The sequence below is a fragment of the Antechinus flavipes genome, chromosome 2 (assembly GCF_016432865.1).
Source record: "Antechinus flavipes isolate AdamAnt ecotype Samford, QLD, Australia chromosome 2, AdamAnt_v2, whole genome shotgun sequence".
NCBI classification, from domain to species: domain Eukaryota; kingdom Metazoa; phylum Chordata; class Mammalia; order Dasyuromorphia; family Dasyuridae; genus Antechinus; species Antechinus flavipes.
Window position 1 is genome coordinate 78,297,927 of NC_067399.1, and position 10,246 is coordinate 78,308,172.

Below are 10,246 nucleotides of genomic sequence, written 5' to 3' on the forward strand. Positions count from 1 at the left end.
TTACCTCAGCAAGACCTACGATATCCATAAATACTCATAAGATGCCAGATAAATTGTATTGGTTTTAAATTAGAGCTGTGTACTATCTCTCTATGAGCTCCAGCTTATTCTTTTTAATTATCATTTATGGAACGTGGTGATTTCTTTGCGCTCTTTACAAATTCGTCCGACAGCATTCTGTCAGACCCGACAAAGTGCTCCCATACCGACCGAACTTCCCCTCCTCCTCATACACCGCAAGGGTGCACGTGCAAAATCAGAACTCGGATTGGTTCGGCAGGAGGTTTCCATCAGGTGAATGAGAAGGGATCAATTTCACTCCCTGCTTCTTGCCTTTTGAAGAGCAGGGAGGAAACAAAATTGCCCTGCCTTTTCTCTGTAACCAACTAAATGCACCATTTCTTTGGGATTTATAAAATGGCTCCAAGGGGCAAGGAGAAAATAGGGTCTCTGAAAATCCAGAATTATTTCACTGGTGTATACGTGCACGTGTATAGGTGTGTGTGTGTGTGTGTGTGTGTGTGTGTGTGTGTGTATGTGTGTGTATGAATGGTTACATTAGCCTCTGCCATACAGTGGGAAGCCAAAGATATATGGAGTGTGATATGGTCTCCAAATGTACTCCACGTGATAGGCTTTAATTGAAGTGCCTGGGGTTAATTCTGACAGAAGGCTTTAGAAAAATCAAGTATCACATTACATTCTTAGCTAGATCAGGAGGTTGCAGAAATTAAAAGTATTTTTTGCTTGTAAAAATAGTACTCTTTCCTCCTCTTTTCACTTAAAAGACCATGCCTTCGCCATACACCTGTTGGTTTTTCACATTTAAATGTTTCCCTTGGTATCTGGAGTCTATGTTTGTTTATTTTATTTTTTAGCTTGTTTTTAATGAAAGTTCATGAATTTCTTCCCCTCCCCCCCCAATTAAGTCCTTTTTTTTCTTTTTTTTCTTTCTTTCTTTCTTTCTTTCTTTCTTTCTTTCTTTCTTTCTTTCTTTCTTTCTTTCTTTCTTTCTTTCTTTCTTTCTTTCTTTTTTTTTTTTCAGAGCCTTGTGATTTGAGTTCAACTATAAGCCTGGGAAACGTGGCTGTCCTTTGAATGAGATCAGAAGGTTATGGAGGCCAGGATCATGTTTACTAATTCCGGTTCTGTTTCTTTGCGTTCCAGCAACAAGGAGCCGCTACCACCGTGTATTGTGCTGTGGCACCTGAGCTGGAGGGACTGGGAGGCATGTATTTCAACAACTGCTGTCGCTGCTTGCCTTCAGCGGAGGCCCAGAACGAAGTGACGGCGAGGGCCTTGTGGGAGCTCAGTGAGAGGCTGATCCAAGAACGAGTTGGCAGGCAGACCAGCTGACGGGGACCTCCTGTAAGGATCAAAACACACCAAGTGTGTGTGTGCACACTAGAAAACTGCCAACTCTGGAATCTTTCCAAGCTTATCATCTAGAGGGTTTCCATATACCTCAGTTACAGATTAGCTAGTGTTAAACGGAATAATAGCAGTCACAACATAGTGAAAAATGTTAAGTACTAATGGGAAGTAGGGAATTCTGTAGGTTAAAGGGACAATATCTCTTTCCGGGGCTTACTCTTTCTTTTCCTTAGGATTGTAGCCTTTGCAAAGTAGAGCCCTCAGTAAAATGGAGGGCATCTTTTGTGTTACTTTAGAAGTACAAGCCAACTTTTTCATTGATTTCTCTGGCTAAGTGTTTTGCAAATCACCAACACGTAATCCCCTTCCTCTCCTTCCCCAGCCCCTTTGGGGAAGGAGATGTCTTTGAGAATTGATCTTGATCAGGAAATATCTATTTCATGCAACCTGACCAAATTTTGATCGGGCTTGGCAGTAGAAAGGAAGGGGAATCTCAAGTCCCCTTCCTCTCTACCCCCTTTACTCTGGATGACAAATGCCTCAGTGATGCTTAGGAATATGTGGTGCTGAGTTAGCAAATATATACACAGAAAGCAGTGGTCACTCCCTCCCCTGCTGATTAAATATTGAAAAGTATTTTGATATAACAAAAAGTACATCGCACACTATTCCCTAAAAGGCTTAGTTTAAAACCAGGAAAGAAGATCTCAGGTCCTTAAGAATACATAAAAGGTTATCAGGGGCTTGATTCTCCATGAAGGCTCCTAAGAAGGATCTCTCTGAGGTTTATTTTCTCAGTTATTCCAATGCCAGATCCTGCTTGCATGTGTCTGTCCTCTCATCTTTATGCTTTAATAAAAGAACATGCTTGAATATTGTCTTCTGAAGAAAACATTTGTATTGTTCCTTTAAATGTATCAATTTTTCTTTTTTCTCTTTAAAAAAAAACAAGAAAAAATAAATTGCTTCTTGTAGATGCTGTGAAAAGAGGGTTCTTGTATTTTTCACTGAGTTGGGTTGTATTTTTGTTTTGTTTTGTTTTTTTGTGCTTTGTGGCTATTTTCTTGCCTGAAAGTTGTCTCACGCCATCAGCATCCCAGCATCACATCTTCTGAAAACAAAATAAAGACAGGAAGACGGTTAATTGTGCTTTCACATTTCTTGGGTGCCATTTATAGCAAATGAGATATTTACTGAAGATTCTCCCCCTGTTGCTGGAAACTACATGGGACTAGGGGATAGAGAGACAGAGAGACAGAGGGAAGGGAAAAAAGAGAGAGACAGACAGACAGAGACAGAGACACACAGAGAGAAACAGACACAGAGACAGACAGACAGAGACAGAGATACAGAGAAAAAGAGAGGGAGAGAGAAACAGAAAGAGACAGAGACAGAAAGACAGAGACAGAGAAAGAGAAGAGGGGAAGAGAGAGACAGAGAGATGGAGAGACATACAGAGACAGAGAGAAAGACAAAGACAGAGAAAGAGAGAAGAGGGAGAGACAGAGACAGAGACAGACAGGGGATGTGGGGTGGGAGGGAGGGAGAGAGAGTATGTATGAATCAAAGGGCGTGCTCCCCTCTCCACTGCCCTGGGGTTCTGTGTATTTCTGGAGAGAAGTCAAAGAAACATGATCTTGGGAATGTTCAGGATAGATAAGGTGGTTCAGGGCCCAGAGGTATGGATCAGGGGCACAGACTGTGGTGCTCAATTTAAGACTCCATAGGAGGACCTGGAACCTTTGGCCCTTGTGGACTTCAGATAAGACATCTGTAGCAAGCTCTTCCCTCTGACATGGACACCTTGTCAGTGGCCCATGTCCATGGCCTTTATTTGTTTTCACTCCTCTTTGGGAAATGTGCCATTTTCTAAATCACTAGTGGCCTATAGGTCAAATGGTAAATTAATTCATAGACATGACTCAATTGTTCAAATAAAAAATAGTAGAGCATTCCAACCACCTAGATCAGGATCCATTCATGAACATTTCTCTTGTTTCTATTTCATTTATAAACTTTACAGTGTTATCTTCACAACAACCTTTGACACCAGTCAGGAATATGTTATAATCAAGAAGTGATGAAGAAACTGAAGGCCAGAGAGGGCCAGTGGCTTACCTAGGGTCATATGCCTAATACACTGGTATTTAAAGCCAGAATCTAATTCTATTTTTGCCCTGAGACAATCAAGGTTAAGTGACTTGTCCAAGGTCACACAGCTAGGAAGTGTTAAGTGTCTGAGATCAGATTTGAACTCGGGTCCTCCTGATTTCAGGGCTGGTGCTATATCCACAGTACCACCTAGCTACCTTCGCCATTCCTTATGCTACACTACATTTCCTTTTCTTTTTTCTTTTTTTTTCTAACTCCCTGCTTGTGCTTCAAATGTCTTAAATGTGCTTTTCAAATAGTTTTGGTAAATTTCATTTGTCCCATGGTAATTGCATTGCCCCCAACCACATTCCCAGCATGCTATCTCCTTACCCCTTTTCTTTTCTTACTACCTTACTGTGTGGCTTTGGGTAAGTCACTTAACTACTGTGAACCTCAGTTTCCTCATCTGTAAAATAAAAAGGCTGGATCAGATGCTTTCTAAAGTTCTTCCTGTAGGTTCCTTCAGCTCCTACAAAACTGAACTCTTACCTCTTTTCATAAACCCTTCCTTCTCTCCCACCTTCCTCATTCCTACAGAGGGCAACACCATCTTCCCAGTCCCTCAGGCTTGCAACCTAAGAATCATCCTGAATTCCTTTCTATTTCTCATCCCCCATATTCAAGTGGTGACTTCACATCTGCAGCATCTCTTAAATATACCTGCTTCCCTCTGCTATTGTTACCACTCTGGTACAGTCTTTCTCTGGCTCTGTTTCTCTCTGCCTCTGTCTCTCTGTATCTCTTTCTCTGACTCTCTATCTGTCTGTCTCTTTCTGTTCTGTCTCTGTGTTTCTCTCTATCTCATTCTCTGTCTCTGTGACTAGTACATCACCTTCTGCCTTGATTATTGCAATAATCTGCTGGTCAGTCTATCTGCCTCATTTCTACTCGTTCCAATCCACCCTCCATTCAGTCACCAAAGTGATTTTCCTAAAGTGCAGCTCTGAGCATGTCACCCCACTTCCTGATCAAAAAACTCCATTCGCTCTCAGTCTCCTCCAGGATCAAATACAAAATCCTCTGCTTGTCATTCAAAGACCTTCATAAGCTAGCCCCTTTCTATCTTTCCAGTCCCCTTAAACCTTACGCCAGACACATACTCTTCTATTCAGTTACAATGGCCACCTCCTTGTGTTCCTCCATCAAGACACTCCATCTCTCCCACCTCTGGGCACTTTCTGTCTGCCTTCCATGTTCTCTATCCGGAATGCTTCCCTTCTACATCTCCATCTGACTTCCATAAGGAAGTCCCTGGTCCTATTGTGCTTCCATGGTAATACAGTTCTGACTCGTGGACATTTGCATTTCCTCTATAATTCAGCCACCTGGAATCAACACCCAGAATCCCCTGTAGATGTCCATGCCCCTGAAGACAGTGGGATGAGAAGTACTGTCCCTGTTCTTGAGTTTCATGAGATCCACCTGGATTTCCACCCAGCCCAGATGTCTGAGCCAACTCTCTTTTTCAGTATGGACTGACAGAGATTGTTCAGACTGAATACAACCAATCAGTAGGAAACAGCAGCTCACACCACCCTTCACCATGACTGAAGGTTGTGGCTTGTGGTTTCACTCTGCAAAATGGGGTTATTGGTGGTTTTGTGTTGAACTTTACTGAAGCAGGCCCAGCTGCTTCCATTAAAGGTTATGATTAGGCCAGAAACTTTGGTGTGGAAAAGAGCCCAATAGAGACTTTTATCTTCTCTGGGGAATAGCACTTTATGGGAAAAGGAATATATTTCAAATGTATTTATCAATCCCGTCAGGCTATTTCTATACATTCACACACACTTGTTTTGAATTCAGGATTTGGTTTTTCTTTTCAAATTAAAGTCAATAAGATAATTAGGATTTTCTGCTTTACATATCACCAAATAACCAATTAGACTGAATGTCTCTGTTACAGCCTGTCACTAATTTTATATCTAATTCATGGGAAGTGGTGTGTATTTGTTATTGTAGTACTCGGCTATACCATCCATTTCCTGTTCCCTAACCATGGCTATCCCCCAAAGATCCATTCTCAACCTTCTCTATACTCCTTCCCTTGGTGATTTTATCTGTTCAACGGGATCAACAATTTCTAGACAGATAACCCTCTAGTCTATAGATCCAAACACAATCTCTCCCCTATACATACTTCATCTTTCACAGCCTGCTAAACATCTCTACATGGCATCTCAAATCCATTATATTCCAAACAAAATACATCTCATTTTTCATCCCATCCCTCTTTTCTGACTCAAATTCTCCCTTGCTGAAAATTTCTAACTTCTTATTTAACTGCATTGAGAATTCTCTTCATATATAGGTTGGACTACATAGTCGGTGAAATCTCTTCCAGCTCTCAAATCTGTGATTCCATGGATGGTCCCCTTCACTTAAAGCATCACATCTTCCCTCTCCCTCATCTCCATTTATGTTCCTTAGTGAATTCTTGGTGATTCTGTTCTGACAGCATCTCTTGCTTCCTTTCCCTTCTGTCAACTTACCTAGCTGCCACTCTAGTTCAGGACCTCACTCACCTAGATTATTATAATCGCCTCACTTGTATGTTTCAGTATTTTATTCTCTCCAATATGTCCCTCATATGGTGATCAAAATAAATTTCCCCTTTCTGATCACATCACTTTCCTAATTTGAAAAAAAATATTTCACTGGTCCTTTATTGTCTCTAAGATAATGAATTCAGGATTATTCTAGGATAATTGAATTTATTATATGATGACTATGTGTCTAGCACTGTGATGGGTATTGAGAATACAAAGTCAAAAGCAAAAAAGTCTCTGCCATGTTAATGGATAAAAAGAGAAACTCCCTCAGTGTGCTCTTTCATGTTTGAAGTTTTTCATGAAAGTATCCCAAATTATCTTCTCAGCCTTCTTTTACATAACTCCCTTTCAAACAGATCTAAATTTCAGCCAAACTAAACTTATGAGCTGCTCTCCATCCATGGTCCATATTCCGTGACACATATGGTGCCCCAACACCTAGAATCCATTCCTTGCATTATCTTTATCCTCCTCAAAGTTCAGCCCAGTTGCCATCTCTTTTTAACCCTTCCCAGATTGTCATTTTGTATTCATTCACCCACCTCTATGTAACATTCCCTATCCTTCTTGATCCCAAATGGAAATCAACCACCTTGAAAGGAAGGAGTTATTATGTTTCTTAATCTTTGTAGCTCTAGTGTTGACCACAAACCTTTGTGGTGCCATCAACAGTCACAGAATTTGGAAGTTGGAGGCGACTTTAGTAACCATCCAGCCCAACTCACACACAAAGTATTTAAAACAGGGTTATTTAATTACTGTTCTTTCTCTCTAGTAATGATGATTAATGATGGCTTGCATTCCTAAACCACTCTCCAATTTATAAACTACTTTTCTCACTACAACTGTGAGAGGTACAGAGCAAAAGTGTTATTATCTCCTTGAAGCTTGAAGAGGTGAAGTCATTCTATTCGAGCCTTCTGACTGGTGCTACTTTTACCACATCAGGATGTAAGCTCCTCAAGAGTCAGGACCATTGTCTTTAATTTTGTCCCAGGTTCTTAATATGGTCCACAAGTACTAGATATTCACAAACACTTCACTCTGAGAGTTTTAGAGATAAGAATAACCCTGAGAATATAGAATACAATGTGCCATATCTAGAAGGGGTCTTACAATATAGAATATAAATGTCAGATCTGTATGAAAACTTGAACATAGAATAAATAATGTCAGAGGTTCAGGGACTTTAGAGTTCTCCTAAGCTTCCTAGTTTTATCATTAAAGAAACTGAGGTCCAGAGAAGAATCCTAGATCCAAAGATCAGGACTTGAAGGGATTTCAAAAGCCTTTGAATCTAAACCCCCTCTCTTTGCAAATGAGAAAACTGAGGTCCACTGTGGTTAGGTAGCTTGCCCAAAGCCATTAGAGTTAATGACAAAATCAGAATTTGAACCCAAATCTCCTGATTCCATAGCTCAGAGAAATTTTTGCACTACAATGTCAAAAGAATACCCTATTTACTAAAAAAATATATAACAAATCAGTTTAACTATGAGTTCTGATGAGGACAGGTTGCCCAAGTGCAGTTCTTCTCGTTACAACTGCAGGCTGTATTATCACCGAGATACAGCGTGGCTGATTGACACCCAGACCAATGGCATGGTCAGCCTAATTGGCTAGCTGGGAGTCTGGAATCTGTCCCTCTTCTCCACAGAAATACTGCCTCCTTCTATGAACACATGCCTCAGTGCTCACAAAGACTGTCTTGCTTCTGAATGCGTCTGTTTGCCATGTTGTCCATCTCTGGCATGAGGATGTCAAAGGCTTTTTAATCTTGCTGACAGCTGGGCCTTAATGAGATGCTTCTGATCACCCTGGGAGGCAGCTCTGGTTCTCCTCACCATGAGCAGCCTCCTTCCTATTTATTGTTTGCTCAGCACCTGATCTTTGATTCTGTAGGACCGTCCAAATTAGAGCCATAAAGGTCTTTAAAAAGCATTTATTCCAGCTCCTTCAATTCACAATGGGGGAAATTGAGATTTAGAGAGGAGAAATGACCTGTCCAAGCTCATCCAGACAGTAAAGGGTAGAGCTGACATTCAAGCCTCCACTCCACCATTGGGGCTGCTTCATATCAACTGATCTTTCCATTTTTTTCCTAGGGGTTTGATTGGATGAGCAAAAATACTCCTCTAACCAAATAGTTTCCTTATCCATTAAAATGTTAGATATTCCAGAATTTTACCAGTATAGAAGAAAAATATTTTATAATTTGAGTGTCACAGATCCCTTTGACAATCTGATGAACTCTATAGATCTTTTCTCAGAAAAAAAATTTTTTGAATGATTAAAGGAAATGATAAATTTCAGTTAGAAGCTAGTAAAAATGAAGATATAATGTTTTTTCCATCACTGACTCTGAAATCTATCCAAAACCTCCAAAGGAGGCATTTCATAATTTTAGTGTCATGGACCTGGTTAGTAGTCTGGTAAAATCTGTGAACTTTTCAGAAAAAAAAATTTTAAATTATTCAAGCAATACTAAGTTTCAGGTAGAAGTTAGCAAAAATAAAGGTATATTTTTCCCATCCAAGGTCATAAACTCTGAAATCTACCTAAACTCTTCAAGGTGTTCATGGACCCCAGGTTAAACTCTTCCCCCCCCCCCCAATCTAGAGGTAAAGCATTTAGAAAATCTGAATGGACAGTGTCAGCAATAGAATAAAAGACTTCATAAGGAAAAGAAAATCTTTATATTTTTAGCAAATGTTCGATTTGATATTGCTAGCACCCAAGGGTATCAAAGAATTATATTCTAATCTCACTGACTCTAAGAAGAGATGAAATTACTCCCTGGGATATTTGGGTACCTCTACAGAGGTATGGTTGCCTTGGTCTTTTGAAGCAGGGACCATCTTTGAAGTTTCATCCTTGAAAGATAAAGGAGAAAGGATTTTTAAGGACTTACTCATTGCTAGACCCTTTGTTAAGCACCAGAGATACAAATATTAATAAAACAGGGACAGTCCCTGCCCTCAGCGAGCTAACTTTCTGAAAAAGGAAGACAATACATTTAGAGGAGAGTTGAAAAAGGGAGTTTTGTTCTGGGGAAATGGAAAACAAAACTATAATATTTTAATTATTACAAAGCACTGTCCTCATAATGACCTTGCAAGGTATAGGGTCAAATGATATAATACCCATTTTATAAATGAAGAAGCTGATTTGCCCTATTGGGGTAGCCAGCAGCAAATAATTGTGTACATCTAAGGTATATAAAGTAGAAATTGTCCTTTCAGAAGGGAAACACTTAGGTGGGGTTGGGGCAGGGGATAGGAAAGTTTATGTGGTGCTATGTAGCTGACAAAATACTTTAAATATACTATTTCATTTGATGTGGAAAGAACACTAAATTGGGAGTTCAAATTTCTGACTTTCCAATTTTGTTATTGGTTCTGTGATTGGTGAAGATAACTCACTTTATTCCTTAGTAAAAGAGGGATTGTTGTAAGAAAAGTACTTTGTAAACCATAAAGTGCTATACCAAGAAACTAAATTTAATTTAAACATTTTTAAAATCTCTATACTAAAGCTAGTTACTATGTAATGATATTGAAATTGAGTAAATCACTGACCATTCTAAGCTTTAATTCCCTCATCTGTAAAATAGAGTTAATAATATATTCACTAACTACCTAAAAGGGTTCTTACGAGAGAAGGTCCTAGTAAATTGTATAAAGCATGAAAGAGATGGGAGATATGATATCACAGAGTTTTGGATCACTGAACTTATTGGCTGACAATAGACATTGGGAAGCTCTTCTCTCCCTCCAACACCCATTATATGGGTAGAATTCTGGAAAGCACAGAACTCAAGATTTTAAGCAGATATGGAGAGCTGATCTTCTTTATGTTACAAAGGGAGAATTAGAAAGTGTCACAATAGTAGAGAAGAGCAAATGAACTGATTTTCATTTAAAAAAAAAAAAGGAGGTTAGTTTCTGATAACTATAGACCAGGGAACTTGACTTCAATTCCTGGAAAAAAAAAAGCTAAAACAAATGATTAAAGGAATGATTTGTGAGCTTTTAGAAAGGGGAACAGTGATTACCCAAGTCAGCTTTCCAAAAGACAGGTCATATAATGCTAACCTCATTTCCTCTTTTTCAGTATTATAAGAATATTAGATTTAGTAAATGTGTTATGTGTATTTCAGAATCAGA

At 39.4% G+C, this 10,246-nt stretch overlaps 1 protein-coding gene across 1 annotated transcript in view; it reads left to right on the forward strand.

The window, feature by feature from the left end:
• The window catches only part of WWOX (WW domain containing oxidoreductase), a 1,223,908-nt gene extending 1,221,547 nt beyond the window's left edge, over window positions 1-2,361 (forward strand). Inside the window, exon 9 of the mRNA XM_051975106.1 lies at window positions 1,168-2,361. Within this exon, the coding sequence (XP_051831066.1) occupies window positions 1,168-1,356 (189 nt within the window). The 3' untranslated portion in view covers window positions 1,357-2,361. The remainder of the gene's footprint in view (window positions 1-1,167) is intronic.
• The last annotated feature ends 7,885 nt before the right edge of the window (window positions 2,362-10,246 follow it).